Source organism: Ochotona princeps, chromosome 17 (assembly GCF_030435755.1).
Source record: "Ochotona princeps isolate mOchPri1 chromosome 17, mOchPri1.hap1, whole genome shotgun sequence".
NCBI classification, from domain to species: Eukaryota; Metazoa; Chordata; class Mammalia; order Lagomorpha; family Ochotonidae; genus Ochotona; species Ochotona princeps.
This window is the reverse complement of record NC_080848.1, coordinates 2,147,526-2,171,093: the sequence shown is the minus strand read 5'-3', so window position 1 is coordinate 2,171,093 and position 23,568 is coordinate 2,147,526. Positions and strand designations below refer to the sequence as shown.

At 59.4% G+C, this 23,568-nt stretch overlaps 2 protein-coding genes across 3 annotated transcripts in view; one reads left to right on the top strand and one right to left on the bottom strand.

The window, feature by feature from the left end:
- Positions 1 to 1,492: 1,492 nt before the first annotated feature.
- SOCS3 (suppressor of cytokine signaling 3) lies at positions 1,493 to 3,706 on the bottom strand. Of its 2 annotated transcripts, none has more exons than XM_058675562.1 (2): positions 3,690 to 3,706; positions 1,493 to 2,397 (listed from the first exon to the last, which is right to left on the bottom strand). In XM_058675562.1, exon 2 carries the CDS (start codon positions 2,307 to 2,309, stop codon positions 1,626 to 1,628), a length of 684 nt encoding a protein of 227 aa, XP_058531545.1. In that variant the 5' UTR covers positions 2,310 to 2,397; positions 3,690 to 3,706; the 3' UTR covers positions 1,493 to 1,625. The 2 variants fall into 2 exon arrangements, with proteins under 2 accessions (XP_058531545.1, XP_058531544.1); XM_058675561.1 differs by lacking the exon at positions 3,690 to 3,706 and adding an exon at positions 2,863 to 3,022.
- Positions 2,308 to 23,568, top strand: part of PGS1 (phosphatidylglycerophosphate synthase 1) — a 48,423-nt gene continuing 27,162 nt past the window's right edge. Inside the window, exons 1-7 of the mRNA XM_058675719.1 lie at positions 2,308 to 2,736; positions 2,876 to 3,001; positions 3,562 to 3,765; positions 4,239 to 4,283; positions 4,365 to 4,475; positions 15,956 to 16,074; positions 16,670 to 16,982. Coding sequence (XP_058531702.1) covers positions 2,308 to 2,736; positions 2,876 to 3,001; positions 3,562 to 3,765; positions 4,239 to 4,283; positions 4,365 to 4,475; positions 15,956 to 16,074; positions 16,670 to 16,982 — 1,347 coding nt within the window. The remainder of the gene's footprint in view (positions 2,737 to 2,875; positions 3,002 to 3,561; positions 3,766 to 4,238; positions 4,284 to 4,364; positions 4,476 to 15,955; positions 16,075 to 16,669; positions 16,983 to 23,568) is intronic.

Genomic DNA, 23,568 nt, shown 5'->3' with positions numbered 1-23,568 from the left:
GGACAGACAGGCAGGGTGGCTGAGGGGGTTCAGCCAGGTGAACCAGGTCACTCCTGGAGCTCTCCGTGAGAGGGAACCTGGCCATGGGCCCTGAGGGCTGGCTGCACGGAGGCTTGGGAGACACCTGCCATGAACCCCCAGGCAAAGGAACTCCTGCTGGCCACAGTACCCCAGAAACCGGGTGCTGGGTTCAGCTTGCTGCTCCCCACGAGCCCTCTGAAGCAGTTACTTGGCATATCCTGGTCAGCTGGCAGGAATAACCCTCAGGGTGACACCTTACTGGTGGGTAACACATGCAGACAGGTGCAGTGACCTGAAGGTGGCCCGGGCATCAGGGGGTACAGGCCTCCCGCCCCACCCGATGCAGATGAACAAGCAAGGTAGAGCAGGGACATAGAACAAATGTTCCAGGCTTGTTTTTTTTCCTTAAAAAATAGTGCTCTTTATTATAAATTACTGAAATGTTTCCTTTCTGAATATAAATATAAATATGTGCAAAGTTTGACGGGAGTTTGGGATTGGGTTGAATTCTTCAAGCATTTCCGGTCAGCCTAGATGGCCTCATGGGGGTGGGGGAGGGCCGGAGGTGGGATCTTTTACAAAAAAGAGTGATTGAGGCAGATTGTAAACATTATTACAAACAAGAAACCAAAAACAGAGGGTGGGGGGGAAGACCCCAACAGCAGCTGCCCCAAGGCAGCCCCAGACCTGACCCAGGAGGCCTGAGGGGCCTGGCTACCCCCTCCTTTCCCCCAAAGAACAGTTAGCGGCTACATTCTGTTAAGTTGTCACACTGCTCAGCAGCAGGGCTGCGGTGCCACCGAACTCTCCCCCAGCCCAGGCTGGCAAGGAGGGTGAGCTGTGCAGGGCCCGGGTGGCTCACATCCTCCCAGGGGTCCCCTGGAAGGCACGGGTCTGCACCCCCCCCACCTGGGTTGGCAGTGGCTGGCTGGAGGCCCCTGGGGGCAGAAGCCCTGGACCTGGTGTGACTTTTTGGTGTGCCAGGCCCCTCCTGGTGAAATGGGGGACAGAGGGTCGATGTCCAGCCAGACAGGGCCGTGGGTCGGGGGCGTGTCCCGATGGCTCACAGCTCCCCCAGCCCAGTGCCAGGAGAGAGAAGAGACGACCAGCTGTCCTTCCCAAAAAGCCATTTCCCCCTTAAAACGGGGGCCGGGGAGGAACAGGGCTCCAGGGCAGCAGGTGGACTTTGGGGCCTGTCCCAAGGGAGAGGGCAAGGGGTGCCAGGCGTTCCCTGTAGGTCGCGCTCTGCCCTTGGCACGGGCAGCACCTCCTCAGGTGCCTCTGCCAGTCATTCCCAGGCGCCCCCGCCCCTCCCCCACTTGGCTTTTTTATTTTAAACCAAATCAAAGAGCAAACAAGTTCCTTCGGAAAGTCTGGAGATTCCTCGGCAGTTCCACACTCCTGCGGGCAGCTGAGGGCCGGTGGAGGGAGGGAGGAGAAGCCATGGTCACTGGGCGCCCGGCGAGGGGCGGGGTGGTGGGTGCCCCCTTCCCTCAAAGCCATTCCAGGTTCAGACTGCCCTGCCCCAGGATGGATTCTTGTGCTTGTGCCAAGAGGAGAGGGGAGCCAGGCCCCTCTCCCAGCCTCCGGCCCACCACGGTCCCCTAAAGCGGGGCGTCATACTGGTCCAGGAACTCCCGGATGGGCCCAGGCAGCTGGGTGACTTTCTCGTAGGAGTCCAGGTGGCCGTTGACCGTCTTGCGACAGAGATGCTGCAGGGTGGCCACGGTGGACGACAGCGGCCGGCTCAGCACCAAGGGAATCTTCTCACCCCCCGAGTAGATGTAATAGGCTTTCCTGGGTGGGCTCCCGGGAGGCGGCGGCTGCGGCTGTTCCGGCTCCTCGGAGGCCTCGGGGCCTGGGGGCTCGGGGCCGGCCGCTGAGTCCGAAGGCGGCGGTGGCGGCATGTAGTGGCGGACCAGCTTGAGCACGCAGTCGAAGCGTGGCACGGGCTGCGTGCTGCGGGGGTCGCTCTGCAGCGAGAAGCTGCCCCCTTCGCACTGGATGCGCAGGTTCTTGGTCCCGGACTGAGTCTTGACGCTGAGCGTGAAGAAGTGCCGCTGGTCCGAGCTGTCTCGGATGAGGAAGGTGCCGGCCGGCTCGGCGCTCAGCAGCAGGTTCGCCTCGCCGCCCGTCACGGCGCTCCAGTAGAAGCCGCTCTGCTGCAGCTTGCGCACCGCGTTCACCACCAGCTGGTACTCGCTCTTGGAGCTGAAGGTCTTGAGGCGCAGACTGGCGTCCAGCGGGCGGCTCATCCCGGCGGCGGGAAACTTGCTGTGGGTGACCATGGCGCACGGAACCAGCGCGGAGCTGAGCGGCGGCGGCTGCAGCTGCTTCACGGCCTCGGCCCGGCGGCCGCTACCGCATCCCGGGGGGCTGCGGAGAGGAGGGCGCACGCCGCGTGAGTGCCCGGAACCCTCCAGCGCCGCGCGCCCGGCCCGCCCCCGGCTCCTCCACCGAGCGCCCGCCCCATTCGGGGCACCCCCGGCCTTCGCCGCGACCCAAGCCCGCCCGCGGAGCCCGCCGCCCAGCCCCTTCCCCAGGCAAAGTCGCGAGCCCAAGTTGGCTCTCCGGGAGCGCGGCCCCGGAGGCCGGGCACCGAGCGTCGGGGCTCCCGGGACGCTGGCGGGCGCCGCGCAGTCCGGTGGAGAACCCCGGGCGCCCCCAGGATTCCGGGAACCCGGGCGCTCCGGCTTCCATCCGCTCGGCCCCCTTGCTCGTCCGTCCCCTCCCTGCCGGGAACAGCCCGGGAAGGGGAGGGGAAGCTGGGCACAGCTCCCGGGACGGAGCGAGCCCTCCCCCCCGAGCGGGCCTCCCCACGCCGCGCTCCTCCTGCCTTACCTCCGTCCCGCAGCGAAGTCTGCGGCCTCGGGGCTGCGGCTCCGGCAGCCCCCCCGAGGCGAGGCGAGGCGGCGGCGCCCAGCTGTTGGCGGCCGCCAAGTCCACGCAGGGGCCCCGGGGCGCGCGTGGCGAAGGCCGGGTCGGGCCGGGGGCTTGAGGCGGGTGGGCCGGGAGGGAGCCGGCGGCGGGCGCAGCGGCGGAGGGGCGCGGGGCGCGGGGAACGAGCCGCGGCCGGGGCCGTGCGCGCCGGTATATAGGCGGCCCGCGCCCCGCCCCCCGGTTCCTGGAACTGCGCGGCCGGCCTTCTTGTAATGTTTAGTCACTACTCGCAGCGCCGGAGGCTGCGCCCGCGCGGGAGGGGCGGCCCGGCGGGCGGGCGGGCGGGTGCGCGGCCCAGGCGCGCGCAGACAAAGCGGCCGGCGCTGCTGCCCGGCGGCCGGCGGGCGCGGCGCCAGCCCCGGCGGCGCGTTCCTGGCAGCGGCCCCTCCCCGCGGCCCGCCCCCGGCCGCCCACTCACACGTTCCCCGCCCCCTCCCTTCTAAGAAGGCCGCTTTCGGGCGGGGGCGGGCGCGCCGCTGCCGAGCGCGGCCACTTCTAGGAGGCCGGCCGGGAGAGGCTCCCCGAGAACCCCCGTCGCCTCCTTTTTCCCGGACCCCGCAGAGGGCACCCTCTTCCTCCTTTTCGCCCCCTTCCTCAAAGTCCCGATGCCGGCCCCTGGCCAAGCCAGAAAGGAACCGGGGCCAGACACCAAGTCCAGCGCCTGGCTGGGGGCTGCCAGGGTCGGACCCGAGGTGGTCGCGGGCGGGGGTCGCTCGCACGCCCATTACCTGCGCGGAAGCCCCCCGGAGGGGTGGCAACGGGAGACCTACTCCTCGTGACTTCGGCCCCTCGGCCGACTACAAGGTTCCAGACCCTCATCTCTTCCCTGCTGTTCACCCCTCCCCCCAAAAAGTTCACGCACGCGTCTGGGTCTCCAGCCTGCGCTCCCAGACCAGGTGCTCCCCAGGCCTCTAGGGGCGCCCGGGCCCCCCACGCCGCGCGTCCGCTAGAGGGCGCGCGGGGGTCTCGTGGGCGCCGCGGAGTTTGGGGTCACGCCTGGGGGGCTCCCGCGCGCCGCCTGGCCCCGCCACCCCGTCAGTGGTAATTTGGGGATGGTGAAGAATTGATTCGATTTGCGCCTTGGCACAGTGGTGCAGGTGGCCACGGCTAGGAGGGCCAGGACCAGCCTCAGGATAGGAGGGCAGGCTATGCAGACTGTCCCCTACAGTGGACTCAGGGTGAGACACAGCTGAGGCTTTGTTGAGGGGTGGGCAGACTGCCGCCTCTCCCCTGTGGGACACTCAGGCTGTGGGCTTTAGGCTCTGTCCTTCTCCCAGGTTACCCCCTGGCAGACTTTTCAGAAGGGCGAGCTGCTGACCGAGGTGAAGGATGGAGTTCTAGAATGTTCCACTAGCCCCTCTGCCTTCTCCATTTGGCACCCTGTGCCCCACCTGTGCCTGCAGGGGCTGAGGACCATGCGGGTGGGAGTCACAACCTTTGCCATCTCATCTGTGACGCAGGTCACGAACGCAGAGCAGGGGGGGTCCCAGCCCCTGTCCTCCAACCCGGTCCTGGTGAGGGAGGGCCAGGGTCTGAGGCCCCTGACCCGCCAGGCCATTGTGCTGCTGCCGGCAGCTTGCGGAGTTAATGGATGGGAAAGTGTTTTGTGAATGACACGGTGCCTCATTCATCCCTTGCAGGGACTCCATTGAGGGCCTGCCTGGGCAGCTGGCTGGGGTTGGGGCTCAGGGCCCAGAGTGCCTTGGGGAGTGGGTGGCCTAGTTAGGGGGCGTTGGGATGGGGGAGATAGAAGGAGGAAGAAACTTCTCTGAAATTCCAGGAATCCCAGCCCAGGTGGAAGCCAGTGCCCACCCATTCCCCAGGGAGGAGGGAAGCAGAGTAGGTAAGGAGTCTTACGGGGCCCCAGGGAGCAGGGTCATGGCCTGGGCAGCAGAGCCTGCCCCTGCAAGTGTGGGGCAGGTGGGGGGCTCAAAGCAGGGCTGCCAGCCTGGAGGAGGGGCGAAGTCTCCTGGGTGCTGAGTCAGCGGACTTGCCTGCCACCTGCAGGAGCTGAGCGACCTGGGGTGACCTCTTTGGTCAGGGCCTTGCAGGTGGGGGCATCCGACACCTACTGAGAAGTCTGTGGTTAGTCAGGTGGTGGCCTGGGGGTGGTGCAGAATGTCCATTGCCCCCCAAGCTGCTGTTTCCAGCCCCCAGGCCATTCCTCCTGGCTTGGTCGGCGCTCGCTCGCTGCCGGCCTGATGAGGGGCCACGTTCCCTGGGCCTGGGGCCCCGAACTGCCTGCCTGCCTTTGGGCTCGCCTCTGCTTCTGCCTTCGGACCCAGCACATACTGGGAGACAACACTGCGGCTTAGTGCTCGCCACCACCCCGTGAGTGCCTCTGGAGGGCCAAGTCCTTAGGCCCCTGCTGCTCCCATGTGAGACCTGGGTGGAATGTCCGTCTCCTGCCTGTGGTCTGAGCCAGGGGCAGTGGAGGGTACGGCCGAATCGCTATCCCTGTCTCCCCGACGTTCTGCCCTCAATGAGAAAAGAAGCCAAGGAGAAAGGAGAGAAGCTGCCAGGACAGCTCCTTGCGTATCAGCGGGAATGTTCTGCTGGCCGTCCCGGGGCCGACCCTCTGGTCTCCTCGTGGCTGGCCTGGCGCCTGGAATGATTCCCAAGTCTTTGCACCATTGCCCGGAGCGTGTCTTGGGGAGACGTGTGTCCCATGCTTTGGGGGGGACACTGCAGGCTGCTTTCTTACACTTCTGCTTTGTCCTCCTCCCCATGGGCTCAGGTGTGGATGGGGCAGCCGCCTTGGTGGCTTGCTGGGGGTTCTGATACCTGCTCACCAGGAGACCAAGGAGAGAGAGCAGGCAAAGCCCGGGCCACCTTGGGTCGACTGGACGGGAGGCGTGCAGGGGCAGCCTTCTGGCTAAGGCAGACAGGCCCCTCGGTAGCCGTGGCCGGCGGCTGCGTTTCCCAGGCTGGGCCCTCCGCCCCGCCTAGCTGTCTTCCCGGATGAGGGATTTAGGAACCTCCTGCCTCTTCCCTAATCTCTGCCGACTTTCTGTGAAGTCAGAATCCCATTTCCAGGCAGAGGCAGTTGGTCATAAAGATAATAGAGAGATTGCTGCCCGGTGGAGGGGAAGTCCACAGCCGGCAGTTTCAGCTGCCGCCGGGCTCCTCTTACTCACTGTGTGTGTGTGTGTGTGTGTGTGTGTGTGTGTGTGTGTACATGTGGCACTGGCTGAGTTTGTCCCCAAACCTCATGGATGGGAAGAAACCGAGGTGCCTTGGGGTGGTCACACAGGAGCCACGGTGTGGCTGAGGACCCAAGCCCCTGCCCTTTGCCAGCCTTGCCGATCCCACGGGTGGACACAAAGGTTCGTCATGGTCCCTGGCTGCCTGGGCACCCAGGGGACTACCAGTCAGGTTGGCTACATCCCAGCGGCCACCCTCACCTTCCAGCCTGGCTGGGCTGTCTGCTGCCCTGGGGGTGGCCTGGATTGGGCTGCCCAGCAGCCCGACATTGAGCCCTCTGTCGCTCCTCGGCTGCCCCGTCCGTGGTGCCTGGACGTGGCGAGGGGCGTCCAGGCCAAGGTCAGAGGTTAACTGTCCAGGCTGCACGCATCCCTTCCTGGGGACCAGCTGGCTGCACGCACCTCAGCCCCTCTGGCTAAAGGCCTTGGCAGGGTGACCTCTCCCGCATGGACAGAGAGGTCGGGGTCGCCTGCCAGGCTGCCCCTGGGCGCTCTCCTTCCTGCTGTCACAGTCCCAAGGGGCGGGCCCGGGGACAATGGCCTGCAGCCGGGAAACGGCATTCCAGCTCGTGGCCTTTGTTCCTGGCGGGAGGGGCCGGAGCTAATGAAAAGGTTTGAGGCTCGGCTAGGACAGCGCTGAGGAGGCGGTGGCCGAGGAGTTCTTTCAAGCCCAGCATTCCAGGCCTGGCGGCCTCTGGCATTTCCCAGAAAGCTCACCCGTTACCACCCACCCCGCCTCTCAGATTCCCAGCCCCCCACGCCCGACCCGGGTCCTGCCTCCGGGAAGCCCGGAGGGGGCGGTGAGAGGCTGGGGTCTCCAGCGGGAGAGGGGGATGGAGAGGATACTGGTGCTGCTGGCTGTGGCTTCACCCTGCGTGGCCACAGTGCACTTTAGATTCCTTCCAGTCACCACTGATGTCAAGATGAATTCATTACTTTGAAGGGCAGAGTCCTGGGGAGGGGGACAAACAGAGAGACCTTCCAACTCCTGGGTCAGCATTTCAATGGACCGGGTCGCTCAGCAGGATCTACCCTCCTGTCTGGTTGCGGTTCCCATGACATTTTTGTCCCCACCTGGAGGGCGTGCCATGGTGACTGCCCCGTAGCTTCAGGATGCCCCGTGAGAGGCCTGCGTGGTGGCATGGCTTGGTCAGGCCCCACCGGAACAAGCGCTGGTTCAAGCCTCAGCTACTCCACTTCCTACCCTGCTCCCTGCTTGTGCACCTAGGAAAGCAGCGGAGGCTGCAGCAAGGGCTGGAGCCCCTGCACCCAATGTGGGACACGCGGACTGGGTTCCCCTCTGCTGGTTTTCCTGCAGGCGGTGGAGTGTTGAACCAGTGGATGGCAGATTTCTTTCTCTCTGTAACTGCCTTTCAAATAAATAAATCTTCATGAAAATAAAGAAAAAGAATCGCAGAGTGCTAAAGAATATCACCTGGGGGATTTCCACCTAGAACTGATGGGGGATTTTTTGGGGTGGAGGGGGTGGACTCGGAGCTCTGGTAGCTTGGGCCTCCACTCTGCCGGGTCCCATTAACCCTTTGAATGAGGACACGTTCTCCAGAGCAGTGTTCGTCCAGCACCTGTCCAGCTGCTCCTCTCTGCCCTGCCCCGAGCTCTGCCTGAATTGCAGGCAGAAGGGCAATGAGCTTTGCTGGATTACGTTTGGATCTACCCCCTTAATTTCAGAAGCCTGGGGCTGTATTAAGCCTGGGCCAGGCATCGAGTGCGAGTCTTATCCATCTGTGTGGGCCTGGTCTGGTCCAGCCTCAGTTTGTGCCAGACTTGACTCTAGGGGGAGTTGGAAGCAGTCCCATTCCAGAGACCAGGCACAGGGCGCCAGGGCAGGGGTGGCCTGCTGGGGATCAGCCAGGGTCCCCTGCCCCCTCTCCCTAGCCAGTCATCTGCCCTGGGACCCTCTGAGCCCCAACTGGCTGTGGGCTGCCATGTTCCCCCACGCTGTCACCAGGCCTGTAGCTCCTCACTGGGGTGGCGCTGGCTGCCTGCCATACCACAAGAGGCCAAGATTCCCCTGAAACCCAGAGCAGCACTTATGCCTGCTCTGCCCAGCCAGCACTTCCAGAAATCTGGGCTCTGGCTTCTTGCTGATCAGATGCCAGAAAAGTCCTGGGCTTCTTAGTGCCAGGGGAGCATTGAACGGCAGGCATCTTGCAGGCAGCAAGTCCTCCAAAGCCAAAAAGGCGTGGAGGCCGGGGTGAGGCTCAGCCTGGCCCCTACCCCACCCAACAGGGACATTTGAACACTTGGCAGAGTTGTCCTGCGCAGCCTCAGCTCCTCTGGGACACCCCCAACCCTGCTTCCAGAAGACCTCGTCTCTTCCAGATTTTCAGCTGTGGGGAGACCTACCACACGCTGGGGCCGGGGCCAGCTGACATGCAGTTAGGTTCACGTGTCCCCAGCTACTTCCGTATGAAGTCATGCTTATCTATCCCCCAGGACTGGCAGTCGGAGGGGCTGCCGGGGAGGGGAGGAGCAGAGCCATGGCATCACAGGTTAAGCCTCTGCCTGATGTGCCAGTTTGAGTCCTGGCTCAAGCTCAAGCTCCCTGTTACTTCAACTGAGATGGTCCCTGGAGCATTTCAGTCCCTGACACCCACACAGGAGACCTGGATGACATTACTGATGCCTGGCTAGATTCTGGCCCAGCCCTGGCCATTGCAACCCTTTTTTTTTTTTTTTTTTTTTAAAGATTCATTTCAGGCCTGGCGCGGTGGCTCAGCGGCTAAAGTCCTCGCCTTGAACACTCCAAGATCCCATATGGACACCAGTTCTAATCCCGGCAGCCCTGCTTCCCATCCAGCTCCCTGCTTGTGGCCTGGGAAAGCAGTCAAGGATGGCCCAAAGCCTTGGGACCCTGCAGCCGCGTGGGAGACCCAGAGGTTCGGATCAGCACAGCACCAGCCATTGCGGTCACTTGGGGAGTGAATCATCAGATGGAAGATCTTCCTTTCTGTCTCTCCTCCTCTTTGTATATCTGACTTTGCAATGAAGATAAAATACATCTTTTTTTAAAAAAGATTAATTTCAGGGCCCGGTGGCGTGGCCTAGCGGCTAAAGTCCTCGCCTTGAAAGCCCCGGGATCCCATATGGGCGCCGGTTCTAATCCCGGCAGCTCCACTTCCCATCCAGCTCCCTGCTTGTGGCCTGGGAAAGCAGTTGAGGACGGCCCAATGCATTGGGACCCTGTACCCGCGTGGGAGACCTGGAAGAGGTTCCAGGTTCCAGGCTTCGGATCTGTGCGCACCGGCCCGTTGCGGCTCACTTGGGGAGTGAATCATCGGACGGAAGATCTTCCTCTCTGTCTCTCCTCCTCTGTGTATATCTGGCTGTAATAAAATGAATAAATCTTTAAAAAAAAAGATTAATTTCATTTTTACTGGAATGCAGATCAGACTTATAGAAAGAAGTAGCAACAGAAAGATCCTCCATCCACTGATTCACTTCCAAATGGCCACAACGGCTGGAGCTGAGCAGATCTGAAGCCAGGAACCAGCAGCTTCTTCTGAGTCTCCCATATGGGTACAGGGGTCCAAGTACCTTGGCCGTCCTTGATAGCTTCCTTAGGCTGTGAGCAGGGAGCTGGACGGGACGTGGGGCCAGGATGAGAACCAGCGCCCATATGGGATGCTGGTGTGTTCAAGGTGAGGACTCTAGCCGCCAAGCCATTGTGCCGGGCCCAGGCCTGAGTTTTGGTGGGGATTTGGTCAGGGATTGGAGCAGGCCAGCATGGCCACCTAGCAGGGAAGGGTAGGGGGCTGAGGAGTGAGTGACAGGTCAGGTACGCCAGTTCCCGGAGTGCGCCTGGGCTATGAGGCTGGCAAAGGGACGGGAAACATGGATAGAAAAGCCCAAGTCCCAGACCCAGCCACTGCGGCTCCTGTCCGTGCTGGAGAGCTCTGGAGACCAGAGCTTCCCCCGGGGCCACTGCCTTGTGACACCAGCATCCCTTGTGGGATCCGGTTCGAATCCCAGCTGTTTCACTCAACAGTCCCAGGTGAGGTTTACACAGCACGGTGGGGTTGGGGATGTAAACAGAGTCAGGAGTTTGAGGGGTCACAAGAGGACCTGGCTGGTGAGCCTGGGCCCCACCACCCAGGGGTGGCACGCAGTGGGAGCTGACTGGGCGCCCCTTGGCTGGTGTTAGGCTTCCCTGGTGCTCAGGTCCTGTCCCTGCCACCTAGGAGCATGTGTGCTCCATAAGCCACTACTGGCCACCCTGTCACTTGGACACAGGACAGGAGGTGGGCACCCTAGTGTTTGGGAGGGCTGTCCTCTAACCAAAGCAGCTGGGGGGGGTGTGGGGGAGGGGACATCCCTTGGCTCTGGAGGAGAGTGAATCACAGACCCCGGGGGTCAGGATTTCCTGATGTCCTGCTCAGGAGGGCCACCTAATCGCGGGGCCTCGACCTCACCCCTCCTGACGTCAGCCTCTGAAGAATGGGTTTCCTTTTCCGTCTGGGAAGATACTCTATCTGTTGTCAGGCCTATCGGCCCTGGCAGTGGCCCTCTGGCATCTCCTGTTCCGGAAGGGATGGTCGAAGGGCAGGAGGAGGGCCTCTGAGCGCCTTCTTCCCCGGGGCCTCAGATGGAGCAGCTGGGCTGTGCACCTGTCCTGTCTTATCTCCAGGCAGGGTCTTATCGCCTCTTCTTGGTCTTACATGAGACCTCCCAAGGTAGAAGAATGTGTCTGTCCCGTGAGGAGTCCAAGGCTTAGCCAATCTCCCAGAAACCATCACTTCAGACATCTGTAACTTAAGTGTGGCGCCCTCTGGCCCTGTCAGCCTCAAAGCAGCTATGAAGGCCCGAGGCTGAGCGCACCTCCCAGCTGCTCATGAACTCACTCTGCTAGCTATCAGCATTGCCATCTGCCGCTGCAATGGATTCCATCGGAAATTCCCAGGGAGTGTTATCTCCCCACTCTACCCTGGCGGCTGAGCCCTGTGTGAACAGGAGGCCTTGAATTCTTGGCAGGGTGTCCCCCAGGCCCGCGTGGGGCTCCCCACAGGGTGCGAGGGTACAGCCATTCGGCAGATATTCACGCTGTAGCCACCATGTGACAGGCTCTGTGCGAAAGTGGAGCCATGCCACGGATGGCCTCATTCTAGTTACTGGAAGTTGGGAATTATGTTGACACCAGCATTTCAAACACGAAAGGGTTGAATCAAATTCCAGCTAGTATTTGTAAAACTATCCAAGCTTACAAAGAAACTTAAATCAGTCCAAAGTATTCATTGTGGTAAACAACTTGGGGACTCTTGATTAACACCAAAAACCATGAACGTTTTGCCGTATTTGCTTTGCTCACTCTGTTTTTCCTTCCCCGTCCTTTTCACAAAATGACATCATCTCATTACTATTCTTTGGCAAGTAAAAAAAAAAAAAAGATGTATTTATTTATTTGAAAGGCAGAGTTACAGTGAAAAAGAGAGAGACAGAGAGAAAGAGATGTTCCATCTGCTGGTTCACTCCCCCAGAGGGCTGAAAAGGGCCAAGGAGCTTCCTGCAGGTCCACCACATGGTGCAGGGCCCAGCGCCTGGGCCAGTTGCTGCTGGCTTTCCCAGGTGCGTTATCAGAGAGCTGGGCTGGAAATGGACCCACTGGACTTTAACTAGTGCCGGCATCGCATATGGTAGTTTTACTTGCCAGGCCACAACACCAATCCCTCTTGATTAATTAATTAAAAAAAAAAAAAAAAGAAACGATTTGTGTATGTATTTGAAAGGTAGATGGGGAGAGAGAACTTCTGTCAATTGGCTCTCTTTCCAAATACCTGTGACAGCAAGGGTGGGTCCCTGCTGCTGGTAGACGCCAAGAATTCCATCCTTGTCTCCCAGGTGGGTGACAGGGCCCCAGCACCTGGGCCACCTTCCTTCCGGTGCCTTTGCAGACGCCTCAGCAGGAAGCCGGAGAGGAAGCTGAGCGCGGGGCTTGAGCTGGCAGAGCTTCACAGGATGCTGGTGTGGTAAATGACCCTCACGGTGCCAGCTCCCGGTGACTTTCTTTTGTTACATTTCCTCCTCAGATGAGAGCTTGAGGTGTCGTTGTTGGCTGGCACAGCTGCCCCCCTGGCCGACTGCTTCCACACTGCCGATTCCCTGAGCAACGCTCCAGTGTGTGACTCACTGCCTTGGGCTCCTTCGGGACAGGCAGGATTTGGAGTGAGGCTGTGTTTGGCGTGACCACGGGGTGTATAGGCTGTGATGCAGCCCCACAGTAGTTCTGGTTCTTACCTTTCAGGTGACATGAGCCAGTCAAGGAGCCCCACGTTGCAGGTGGGAGCCCAGTACCCTAGCGCCTCTCAGCATATGGCAAGGTGTTCCTACCCCACCTTTAGAAAGATTGATTTGGGGTTGATGCTGTTGCACAGCCTGTGATGCTACGGTTCCATTTGGCTGCGGGTTCCAGTCCTGACTACTTCACTGCTAACCCAGCTCCTTGCTGATACCCTGGGAAAACAACGGAGGATGGCCCAAGTGCTTGGGCCCCTGCACCCACATGGGAGACCCACATGGGGATCTTGACTCGTTGGATCAGCCTAACTCTTGTGGCTATTTGGCGAGTGAACCAGTAGATGGAAGATTCTCTCTCCCTGTTTCTCCTTCTGTTCTGTAATTCTGCCTTTAAAAATAAAATAAACAGAAACTCTAAAAAGGTCAATGGCAGCAGACTGGGCAGGGGAACTCACGCACTTGAGGGCATGGGGGCTGTGGATTGCTCAGGGAAGGGGGTATGGGGGTGTGTAGGAGGGAGGATTGCTGAAGGGGTATGTTACAGATGAGGCAGAGCTTCTGGGGGACTTCCACCGGCCAGGCCACTGCAATTACAAGTAAACAAGGGGGCTGAGACTGGGAGGCTTGGAGGAGAAACACTGGATGCACCCGCCCACATGGGAGACTTGAAGTTGGCTAGTTGGCAGCAACCACAGCCCACTGGCACACGGGAAAGCCATGGGTGGGGGACCTGCCTGGCAGGGCTAGTACAAAGTACCCACTATTGAGTGTCGGGGCAGGGGGTGGGCCATGCCAGTAACTGGCACATAAGAGAACCGAGCCTGTGGGCAGATTCTGTGGGGGCGTTCCTGGGCTCATCCCTCTGGGATTGAAACACCCATTGGTTTGCTTGAAGGCTGGTGAAGGCCGAGATAGACATGACCATGGAACCCCAAAACCCTCATGGGACCTGGGGTGCAGAATAGGGTGGGTTGGCCCAAGTTGCAGCACCTGCAGGTGCACTCAAGGATTGTGTGGGGGGGATGGGATGAGCCAAACACCCATCAACACTCACAGTGGCTTAGACTGGGGGGCAGACTGTGCCAGAGAGGAGCGTAGCACTTGCTGGCACACAAGACATTCGGCTCTGGGGTCGGGTCTGGTGGAGGAACTTGGGGGAACTCCCCTGTGGGCTGTAGCTCCTGCTGGTGAACACGTGAGTCAGGGATGGGTTAAAGTGTAGCACACCGGCATTTGCAGGAGTCAGGATGGAGTGCAGACCCTGCCAGTTTAGGCTATAGCACCCACTGGTTTGAATGAAAGCCAGGGATGGGGGCAGGCTGGGCAGAACTAGGCTGTAACAACCTTGGGCCTGCATGTGAGCTGGGTTTGGGGGAGGGCTGGGCCAGGCCAAGCCACTGCATGCGCTGGCACATGCAAGGGCCAGGGTATGTGCTTATTAGCTGGGCTTTGCTGCCGCATCTGCTGGCAAGTGCTGGGACAGGGTGTAAATTGTGTCAGACTGGACTGCAGTGTCCCTGGAAAGTGTTAGATCTAGGACTGACTGGGAGTAGTATGGAAACTGTGGGCACGCCTCTGCCGGACTGCTGCTCCCACTGGAGTGCATGAGAGCCAGGGCTGGGGGTGGGACAGGCTGGACAAGGTGACACATGTAGGAAATCATCGCCCAGTCTCTGCCTGCTGCCTGGTGGGCATGACCTAGAGCTTGTCTGTCCTGGTCTGGGATGTGACTTCCAACTCTGTATATAGAATGTGATCTCGGAAATGATTGGATTAGGTATGTCTTTTATCTGATCGCAGTGTCATCATTGGGTAAAGGGACTACCTGAAGACATTCTCTTACCCCCCCTTCTTAGTCCTTTATAAACCTGGAACTTGGGCTGAGTAAATGGACATTCCTCACCAGCTCATCTCCGGTGTTTCCTGTGGTTGAAGGATACTGTTTGCTAAACCCTGATATACATATATGTGTGTGTGTATATATATATATATATATATATATACCAGTTCATGTAGTAGGGTGGGATGAGCTGCAGCACCCATAGGTGTATGTAAGAGTCCGATTAGGATGTGGTATGGGCCAGACTAGTCTGCTGTACATACCTGCATGCAGGAAACCAGGCACGGGGTTGGGCCTGGTGGGATTACAGGGGGATGCCCCAACTAAGCTACAGTTCTTGCTGGTGTGTAAGAGCCAGGTCTGTGGCAGGCTGGGTTGGGCTGGGCTGCAGCACCTGTCCATTTGCATAGGACATGGGGCTGGGGATTGAACTGACCAGGCAACCACAATTACCAGTGTGTGCATGGGCCAGTGTGGGTGACAGATTGACCCAGACCCTGCACTGTCTGGTACATGCAGGAGTCAGGTTTGGGGTCATCCTGAGCAAGGTTTCTTGGGGAAGGACCTTCCCTATTGGACCACTGGACTCAAACCCTGACCACAGGAAAGATCACAGGATTTGTGGTCTGACCTTGGAACGCATGTATTAGGACTGGGCCTCTTTGATGAACGACGCAGTGGATGGCGTGTCCAGCTGCACAGGGGGACAAGACGGCCAGCTCATTTAAGCCCGCAGAGGACACTGAATGCCATGTGAGTTGCCATGTGCAACTCCCCAGCCTGAGCCCTGGCTCCATGTGTCTGGGTGAGGCCTGGGCCAGGTCAGACTCCACCTGGGTGTTCCTTGTAGGCTCAGGGGGACAAAAGACTCAATCCATCCTCTGCTGCCTTCCAGCAGGGAGCTGGATCAGAAGAGGAATGGCTGGACTTGAACGACCACTCACATGGGAAGCTGGCACTGTAGGCAGAGGCTTAACTCATGGTGCCACAATGCCAGCTCTGGCTCCTCCCCCCCTTTTTAAAAAAAGAGTTATTTATTTATTTTAAAGATTTATTTATTTTTATTGGAAAGTCAGATATACAGACAGAAGGAGAGACAGAGAGGAAGATCTTCCATCCAATGATTCACTCCCCAAGTGACCGCAACAGCCAGAGCTGAGCTGATTTGAAGCCAGGAGCCAGGAGCCTCTTCCGAGTCTCCCACGCGGGTGCAGGGTCCCGAGGCTTTGGGCTGTCCTCGACTGCTTTCTCAGGCCACAAGCAGAGAGCTGGATGGGAAGTGGAGCTGCCGGGATTAGAACCAGTGCCCATATGGGATCCTGGAGGGCGCGTTCAAGGTGAGGACTTTAACTGCTATGCTGTTGTGCTGGGCTCTATTTATTTATTTATTATTAGAAACGCAGATGTGCACAGAAAGAGACAAAGATCTTCTGACTGCTGATTCACTTCCCAAGTGGCCACAACGGCTGAAGCTGGGGCTATCTGAAGTCAGGAACCAGGAACTTCCTCCTGGTCTCTCACACAGGTGCAGGGTCCCAAGGCTTTGGGCTGTCTTCAACTGCTTTCCCAGGCCACCAGCAGGGAGCTGGATGGGAAGTGGAGCAGCCGGGATACGAACCAGCGCCCACATGGGATGCCAGCCAATGCAAGGTGAGGATTTAGCCACTGAGTTATGCCAGGCCCAGCTCCCCGCTTTTAGGATGAGCTGCTGCTGGTGAACTTGGCTGCTGGTGGTGTGCCTGCAATTAACCAGGTGCTGAAGTGGGTGGTTCCAGAAGCCAGTGGTGCCAGTGGTGCCAGTGGTGCCAGTGGTGCCAGGTGAGGACCGGGGATCCTGGGACGCTTGGCTGGCTGAAGCTGGTTCACTTCCCAGAAGCAGGGAACTCAGTCCAGATCCCTCTGGGGTGTGTGTTTTGTCAACCTGGCTGGGGCTGCCTTGTGTCCAAGCCCAACAATTTTTTAAAGTTTATTTATTTGTTTATTTTTAATTGGAAAGGCAGATATATATAGAGAAGAGACAGAGAGGACGATCTTCCATCCGATGATTCGCTCTCTATGTGGCCACAACAGCCAGAACTATGTCGCGCCGATCCGAAGACAGGAGCCTGGAGCCTCTTCCACGTCTCCAGGTAGATGCAGGGTCCCAAGACTTTGGGCGGTCCTCACTGCCTTCCCAGGCCACAAGCAGGGAGCTGCATGGGATTAGAACCATGTCCATATGGGATCCCGGAGCGTGCGAGGCGAGGACTTAGCCGTTATGCCACCGCACCAGGCCCAATCCCACCACTTATGTCTCCCTGGCCAAGTTAGCCGTTGATGGGTGGCCGCGGCTTCCGGCACCTGCTCAGGACACAGGCTGTCTGGGCCGCCTGGGACATCTGTGCACACCTCCGCAGGCCTGACGGCTGGGCAGCACCCGCCATGGCTGCACGTGCCCACTGCCAGCCCGGGAGCTGGGGTCCGCGGACAGAGTCGGGGTGCGGGGCGAGGGTCGAGGGTTCGCGGCCGCCTGGCCCTCCCGCGCCTGCGCACCGCCGTCTCGTCCGCGCTCGCCACGGTCGCGCGCGCCGGAAACGGAAGCGGCGAGTCTCCATGGCGGCCGCGACGGCAGGCCCGGTGTTGTGGAGGAGGCTGCTGCGCCTCCTGCCTGGGCGGCCTGGGCTGACGGCACTCCTCGGGCGCCTGTCCGACCGCCTCAGCTGGAGCCGGGACCGGCGGCGCAGGAGGTGAGAGCGGCGGTGGGCCCTGCCCTCCCGGCGCCCCTGGGTCCTCGTGTCCGCGACACCCCTCACCCTGCGCCCGGGCTCCCGGCTTCCCGAGAGGAGCGGGGAGGGCAGGCGACCTGTGTTCTGTCATCGGCCGCGTCCAGTCGGGGCCTCCTGCGCGCTCCAGGTGGTCCTTCGCCTCTCCCTGTGCGCGCGCGGAGCTGGCCGGCGCTCCCCGATCCCCGTGTCTGGCCCCGGCCGTGGGGAAGGGCACCTGGCTGGACCCCCGTGTCTGGCCCCGGCCGTGGGGAAGGGCACCTTGCTGGACCCCCGTGTGTGGCCCCGGCCGTGGGGAAGTGCGCCCGCCTGGACCCCCGCGGGCTCCGTACGCCCCCGTGTCAGTGTGGACCAGGGAGGTCCGGGCTGGCCCCGTGTGTACACAGCATCGAGGCTTTTCACGTCCTGCTCCACCGGGCTGTGAAGCAATCCTGAGTCAGTGGCACTCAGGCATGGAGGAGGAACCACTCCAAACTAATTTTTTTTTTTTTTTTAAATACATTTCAGAGAACTTGAGTTCTGGAAAAATAAGCAAGTGGGTTGTGCAATTGGGCAAGAACAGGCTTGGAATGGAGTCTGTTGGGGCGGGGGTCCCCAAACACTGCTGCTGACCCGAGGGGCTGGCTGTGTGTATTCTTGCCTTGGCAGGGCGGCAGTCTTTATAAGGGAAGGGTTGTGATCTTCTGGGACAGTGGCAGCGAGAATGGGGAAGATTCTGAGAAGGTGTTGGAGGGGTGGTCTCTGCAGGTGCAGGTGCCCTGGTTGGTGGGGGAGGATGCTTGGCGCTCCTGGTCATCTCGCTCTCGCTGCATGGCATTCGATGGTGTTGGTTCTTAGACCAGCGTGGGGCCGTCTGCTCTGGAGTGGGGTGGTGCTTGCTGGGGTCACCAGGGCCCAGGCCTGGTGGGGTTAGGAACAAGCCACTGCTGTCCTTTCTCGTGGAGGGCGAGTGGGTGGACAGGGCCATTACTGCCCGCTCCCCAGCAGGCCCAGCCTGGCCTCATCAATGGTTAGGCAAAGAGACAGCTTCAGGACCTTTTCTTGTTAGATTTGAGCCTTCAAGAAAAGTCTTAAAGGAGTGAATGTTGTGGTGCAGCGGGCTGTGACTCCCACATCTCACATCCCAGGGCCAGTTGGAGCCCTGAGTGCTCCACTTCCCATCCAGCTACCTGCTGATGTGCCTGGGAAGGCAGTGGAGGACGGCCCAAGTGCTTGAGCCCCTGCACACACGTGGGGGCCCCAGTGGGGTTCTGGGCTACTGGATAATGTGGCCATTTGGGCACTGAACCAGAGGGTGGAAGATCTGCCTCCTGCTGGCCCTCTGCCTCTCAACAAACAGATTGTTACAAGAACTCTCGAGCTGCTTGTCCTGGGTGATTTCTGACTCCCAGGTTTTAGTGTGAGGTCTGGGGTTCAGTCTTGTCTGGACAGGTGCCCGTTCCTGCCGGCTGGCAGTGGAGAGTTCCGGCCATCCTCGCCAGGCATCATCTTGACAGGACAGACATGAAAGCTGTGTCATCGAGGCTGGTGGCTGTGGCGCGGGGAGGAGGTGTGGGCAGGAGGCGGGGAGCAGCGAGGCTGGTGGCCTCGGCGTGGGCAGGAGGCGTGGGCAGGAGGCGGGGAGCAGCGAGGCTGGTGGCCACGGCGCGGGCAGGAGGCGACCTGGCCTGGCTTTTGCCCGTAGTTGGAGCTCCCAGGGGGAGGAGCGCCGGCACAGGAATTCCACATCCAGCAGTAGAGCAGGGAGAGGTTTGCTCAAAGTCTCACAGAATGTTGTGTCACTGAAGACAAGGTGTTCAGATGAATTTGTCATTTCCTCCATGTGTTTAAAGTATGAGAAAGACTCCATTATGAATGGATGTTTAGCATCTGGTTGATTACTGATTTGGGGGCAGTCTCCACGAAAGGGGTGTCCCTTGAGTGTGTGTGTGTGTGCGTGTTTTAAATTAAAGGTTGATTGGTTTGAAGGGCAGAATGTCAGAGGGAGGAAGAGAGACCAAGAGTTCCTCTCTGCTGGTTCATTTCCCAAGTGATTGCAGACATTTGGGTTGGGCCAGGCTGAAGCCTGGAGCCTGGAACTCCATCCAGTGAATGTCGGGGAAACTCTTGGTCCCCTCCACTGCCTTGACGGCTGTGTGAGCAAGAGGCTGGATGAGAGCTGGAACCTGAAGTTGCACTCAAGGGATCCTGGCATCGCAAGATGCACCACAGCACAGGCCCCTTTTAATTGTCTAAAATTTTAATTTCTTGCTTAGGAGACAGATTGTATCCACTGGCTGACTCCCCAAGTGTCCAAAGCTGGGAGCTCCTCCCCTGGCCGAGCTGCCTCCCAGGTCTGACCAGGTTGCTGCGGTGTAGGCCTCCGCTCGGCTGTCTTCACTGCTGGCCACATGCTTGCCTTTCTGCTGATAGCACCTTGATCTGTTTGAGAAGAAGCATGATAGAAGGGTCACGTGGCTCTGTCTCTCTTACAGGTTGATTTACTTCTTTAGGAGCAGTTACAGAGAAGTGAGGGACACAGAGAGAGGCCTCCCATCAGATGATTCACTCCCAGACGGCTACAACTGGCAGTTCGGGGCCAGGCCAAAGCCTGGAGCTTCTGTTGGGTCTCCCATGTGAGTGCAGGGGCCCAAGGGCTTGGCCCAGGCCATTAGCAGGGAGCTGGATCGGAGGTGGAGCAGCAGGGCCCCGAAGCAGCACCCACGTGGGATGCTGGCAAGGCCCTTAGGGGCTTAGCCCGCCCCTGCCCGGCTTGCCCCGCCCACCAGGTTAAGGCTAGGAGCTGCCTCCCAGGCGCCCCAAGCCGTGCCTCAGCCTGTTGCGTCAGCCTGTTCCCGGATTCCCGGCCTGTGCGCAGAGCTGCTCCTCTGGGTCAGTAGTTCAGGCATAACTGTTTCCTGAGCGTGAGGTCAGACATTCTCGGTTTATAATTCTTAGAAATCCTGTCAGTGTGGTGGCAGGCTCGCTGCCGGCCGGTCCTGAGTGATACTGCAGGTTTCGGATCCTCGCTTCGCCTTGTTTCCTTGCAGATGTGCTCTGCCTCTGGGCGGCCTTGTGTGGGCAGTTACTCATGTCCACGGGGGCTGTGTCGAGTTTCTTGCCCATTGTTAGTTGCACTTCCCAATTCCTCCTTCCCCAGATGGTGTGGTTTCTTGTGCTTCTCTGATCAGTGATTCATTAGTTAATGGTTCGGTGTAGTCATAGCTTACATTTATTGTAAGTTTGCGCCCGGTGGGCTGACTCAGTTGGAGGGTCTGACGGATCCTGTGGCTGGCCGTGGGAGCGGTGTCCTTTCAGGCAGAGAGCTCCACTGAAAGTGTCTTCAAGTTAGCGATCTGGAAATACCGTTTGTTGTGGAAACTGGAGCTTAAGCGTGTCTCACGGGCAGCAGGGCGTGTGGGCTGCTTCAGGGCCCCTGGCCAGGGGCTGTGCTGGGAGCTGTGGTAGCACTGGGGAGACAGAGCTCTGCCCTCCAGGTGCTGCGACTGGGGGGCGATGCCAGGGAGGGTGATAGCAACACCCAAGGGGCACCTGGTCATGCTGCTTATTGCCAGGTGGCAAGGGGATCCAGCAGTTGGGCAGGAGCTGGCTGCGGGCAGGACGGAGGCTGGCTGAGAGAGGGGGAGCCAGGAGTAAGCCAGGGTTCTGGCCCAGGGACCCTGGAAAGTATTGCAGCCCAGGGTGCAGTCCAGCTGTGTCCTGGTGGGCTTCCACACAGTCAGGACAGTGGGGACCGGGAGGAGAGTGGAGGGGTACTGAGGGCTGGGCCCTGCCCCTGAGTTAGCTGGGAAGGGGTCTGTGGGCACCTTAGCACCAGGGGCCTGCAGTGGAGTTGAGTGTCGGGATGGGGGCCGCACAGAATGGGCAGCTGCCTTGGAGGGAGCGAGACCTGGAGGGGAACGTGGGGCAGACACTAGTTCCTGAGCTGGAACTTGTCTGCCGTACAAGGAAACTTTCTTCCTATGGCCTTTTTGCGTTTATAAGCCATGGAATCCTAAGTTTCTAATTCTGCAAATCTTTTAATGATACAGTGCTTACTTCAGAGTTCCCATAAATGCTGTATTGATTGCTTAGTTGAAGTCTTTAAGACTTTATGGTTTTATTGCATAAACAGGTTTATGCAGAGAAGTGCCTTCCATCACTGCTTCATTCTCCAAATGATCTCAGTGGCCAGAGCTGGTCAGGAGCCAGGAGTTTCCTCTGGGTCTCCCACGCAGGTGCAGGTTGCAAGGCTTTGGCCCATCCTCTGCTGTTTTCCCAGACCACAAGCAGGGAGCTGGATGGAAGTCGGGCAGCTAGGACCTGAACTGGCACCCATATGGGATGCCAGTGCTTGACGGCAGAAGGCTGACCAGCTGAGCCATCCCAGTGGCCCTTCGGTTTAGGTATTTATTTATTTATTTATTTTAATTTTTGGGGGGTTAGGTCTTTATAGGGGTCAGATGTCAGTGAGATAGACTGTTCAGTTTGAACCATATGTGCTTGTAACCATTTTGTTTTGTGTGTGTGTGTGTGATGGGAAGAGGACGAGGAACACTGCCTGTTCTTTCATTGTAAAGGCCTCAGCAGATTTCCAGAAATTATTTTCTCTCTGACCTTTCTGATGGAGTCCGGTTTTCCTTACTCTCCAGGGTTTAGGACAGTCATCTTGCGGTGTATTTGCGATGGTCAAATGAATAGGAAGGGGGTATTTAGCTCTACAGCGTCATTTTCCCAGGTACTTACAGCTGGTTATTACGGTGTGTGGAGGGCGTGTTCGGAGCTGTGCGGGGTGCAGGGTCCCGCAGAGCAGCCTGGGGCTGTGGTGAGTTGGGCTCGGTCAGCCGTGTGTGAGCGGCCCCACGTTGAACCTTGTAAAAGGGGTGGCTGGAGTGTTGCACAGCAGTCGCTGCTGGAGCCACGGGGAGCAGCAGCACGTGGGCTCAGTCTTGGCAGCATGGTGACGGTTAGAGTGTGGCTGTGAGTGCTGGCCTGCGGGGTGTGGGTGTGCTCGGTTTCCCTCAGGCTGGGCTAGGAGGGGAGTCCAGCAGCAGCGGGCTGGCCTGGGCCGTGGGAGTTGAGAGGCTGGGTCTTTTGTAACCTTTGTAACCGCCGGGAATCCACACTCATTTCCCTCCTTGGGGTCAGGTGTTGCGTTAGTCAGGAAGTGCTGTGACTGTGAGTTCTCAGCAGGGGGCCACTGGCTGCCCTGTGTGACTTACGGGGTCCAGGTGGGGAGTTCTTAAAAAGTAGTTTCTGGGGCCTGGCGTGGTAGCCTAGCTGCTCAAGTCCTGACCTTGCATGCACCCGGATCCCATATGGGCGCTGGTTCTAATCCCGGCAGCCCTGATTCCCATCCAGCTCCCTGTTTGTGGCCTGGGAAAGCAGTTGAGGATGGCCCAAAGCCTTGGGACCCTGCACCTGTGTGGGAGACCTGGAAGAGGCTCCTGGCTCTTGGATCGGCGCGGCTGCAGCATTGTGGCCGCTTGGGTGTGAATCAACGGGTGTTAGATCTTCCTCTGTCTCTCTCTCTCTCTCTCTCTCTCTCTCTCTGTCTTCCTCTTTGTATATTTGACTTCCAATAAAAATAAATAAATCTTAATTAAAAGTAGTTTCTGACCCTGGGACAGCCCATGGGCTCAGCTGCTCTTCTAGTGGTTCTGTTCTTGTTTTGTATGGATTAGGACTGGCCCCCAGCCACAGAGCTGGGGCCACGGGTGCTGTGTGCAGAGCCCCGTGCGGTGGACCCGGGGTGGCGCCAAAGGACAGGCCCTAGCCCTACCTCCTCCGTTCCTGGCCCACTGTCCCTGTGTGCTGGGAGCCTGCAGCCTGGATCCCGTTGGGAGTGAGTGTGGTGGGTGCTGGGACCTCAGGGTAGCAGCGTTGAGGGGGCAGCGTTGACGAAGGCTAAGGGGGTCGCGGCTGGGAGCCCTCCCTGGGTGTGTGGTGGGTGCTGGGACCTCAGGGTAGCAGCGTTGAGGGGGCAGCGTTGACGAAGGCTAAGGGGGTCGCGGCTGGGAGCCCTCCCTGGGTGTGTGGTGGGATGGCATACTCTGGTCTCCTCCCAGGACGGGGACACCACCTCTCCTGTAGTAGGTGTGGTGGACGGGGACACCACCTCTCCTGTAGTAGGTGTGGTGGCTGGTTCTTGGGGCGTCCTATCGGCTGAGACCCCCGTCTCACGGGGGCCTCCTGGGGGAGGGTGTCGTGCTGCCTGAACAGGCAGCTGCTTCTGCTGTCTGCTTCATGGCCACCCTACTGCAGGGTCTCAGGACAGTGACTGTGTCTTTGCTCTGTGGTCAGGACAGCACCCATGAGGGTTCCCGTTGGCCATGCCCACTGTGCCCACCATTCTAGGACGGCCCTCCCTGGGGCGAGCCTTCAGGGCGGAGGCTTAGCCTGCAGGCGGCTCAGCTTCCAAGGCAAGCCTTCACTTGTAGGATTGACTAGCCAGAATCAGGTGTCCTGTGGGCGGTGAGCAGCGCTGGCTGGGTGAGAGGCTGCGGGCATTGTTGTCTGCTTTGCACAGCTCAGCATCCCCGCCCCTGGTACTGTGGGGAGCCACCTGCTC